Source organism: Phalaenopsis equestris, unplaced genomic scaffold (assembly GCF_001263595.1).
Source record: "Phalaenopsis equestris unplaced genomic scaffold, ASM126359v1 Scaffold000513, whole genome shotgun sequence".
Taxonomy (NCBI): Eukaryota; Viridiplantae; Streptophyta; class Magnoliopsida; order Asparagales; family Orchidaceae; genus Phalaenopsis; species Phalaenopsis equestris.
Window position 1 is genome coordinate 2,893,523 of NW_018164953.1, and position 2,040 is coordinate 2,895,562.

The 2,040-nt window shown below is 38.3% G+C and overlaps 1 protein-coding gene across 1 annotated transcript in view; it reads left to right on the forward strand.

Annotated features, from left to right (window-relative positions):
* LOC110028543 (solute carrier family 25 member 44-like) overlaps nucleotides 1–862 on the forward strand; it is a 1,708-nt gene extending 846 nt beyond the window's left edge. Inside the window, exon 1 of the mRNA XM_020730442.1 lies at nucleotides 1–862. This exon is cut by the window's left edge and continues 846 nt beyond it. Coding sequence (XP_020586101.1) covers nucleotides 1–639 — 639 coding nt within the window. The 3' untranslated portion in view covers nucleotides 640–862.
* The last annotated feature ends 1,178 nt before the right edge of the window (nucleotides 863–2,040 follow it).

A 2,040-nucleotide genomic window follows, 5' to 3' on the forward strand; every position in this document is an offset into this window, starting at 1 on the left:
GCCGCCGCTGTTCCCAATGCTGCTGCGGGTCTCAGTGCCGCCGTTGCCGCGCAGCTCATTTGGACCCCGATTGACGTCGTCAGCCAGCGGCTTATGGTGCAGGGAAATTCGCCATTAAAGTACCGCGGGGGCATCGACGCCTTCCGAAAGATCCTGACCTCCGATGGCCTCCGCGGTCTTTACCGCGGCTTTGGGATGTCGATACTGACTTATGCGCCATCTAACGCAGTGTGGTGGGCTTCCTATTCTGTTTCTCAAAGGATCATATGGAGCGGAATGGGGTATTGGGTTAGCCGCAGTCGAGATTCCACCGCCGGATTTAAGCCCGATTGTGGAACGGTGGCGGTGGTTCAGGGGTTTAGCGCGGCGATGGCTGGAGGTGCTGCGGCTCTTGTGACGATGCCATTGGACACGATCAAGACCAGGATGCAGGTGATGGATGGATGCGAAGAAGAAGGAAAGGGGAGAATGACGGTTGGGCGAGCGGTGAAGAGCTTGTTGAAGGAAGGGGGATGGGCGGCTTGTTACAGAGGATTGGGGCCGAGATGGGCGTCCATGTCGCTGTCTGCTACCACCATGATCACTACCTATGAGTTCTTGAAGCGGCTCTCTGCGAAGAATCAGGAGAACTTCACTTGAGGTATGGGTTTTGTGAAAAAATAACTAGAAAAGTAAATACACAACAAAAAGTTTTGATTTTTCTTTTAGCTTTGATTCGAACGTTTTGTTTTATGTATAAAGTTGGAGTTCTGGTTGCGTTAGATTGTGAGGCGAAGGCTGGAAGAGGGAGATGCAGTAACGTTGGTGTCGTGAAACCGCGTGTAGATCTTTCTCAGTGCCAATGTCTAATCTTTGAAACAAATTTGATCCAATCCAAATGAGATTTTGATGTTTTTTTTGTTCCTCTTAGAAAATAAAATACCAAAACATATAAATCACTTTTTAATCTGCGAAATTAAGACATTTTTTTGGGGCAGATTTTATTCCGGAGGAAAAAAAAATACAAGATTACAATTTCAAATATAACAAAAAAAAAAAAAAAAAAAAAAAAAGACTATATACAGGATATGAACAATAAAATTTCATAAGAGGATAACAAAGACAGATAGCATACATGCCACAACATTTCAGATAGCATCCAATGTTCAAAGTTCCAAGAAAATAAATCCAGATTTACTATAGTATCAGAATATCCTCTCAAACAAGTGAAGTTTCCGAACCATTCAAAATCAAGTGTAGGATAAAAAAATCAAAACAGAAAGACATCCAAAAGTTATACAAACCCATCACCAAAGAACTCTTAAAGAGAAAACTCAATAGATTAGAAAAAAACTCACAACCAATTGAATAATTATGCCATCTCTAGAAATCATCAGGGCGTAATATCAAAAAATCAATTTAGATCCAGTGCAATATTAGAATACCTTCTCAAATGAAGTGAAATATTACAATCATTCCGAATCAAGTGTAGCATCAAAAAACCAAAACAAAAAGAGTCAAAAAGATATCCAAAAGCTATACAAAACCATCACCAAAGAACTCTTAAAGAGAAAACACAATAGCCAACAAAACCTCAGAGAAGCATTATAACAAAAAAAAATTTTAAAGATTATAAAAAGTACATGAAGTACTTGGAATTCCTTCTTTAAATTTCAACTTTTTGTTTTTGTATTTAATAATCTAATGAATCTCCCGGGTGAGATCATCAATGGAAGAAATGAATTATTGAAAAGCAGATTGTTTATTTTCCTCCAAATTCAATGAGCGGTGACTTGAAGAGCTAACAAGTAGAATATTTTATATATTTTGCAAAATATTATATCCACATGAAACAAAACTTGAAAAAAAAAAGTTTAGCCATCATAAAAAAACCACTATCAGGAAGACATGTTTTAAGACGCATATGTGAAAAAGGGCAATAAAAGTAAAGATGATTGTGATATTTCGAATCATGATAACAAAGAGCACAATTGTTATCAACCATGATTCCTCTTGAGCTCAAAGTATCACATGTTTTCAAACCATTGTGAATAATTTTCC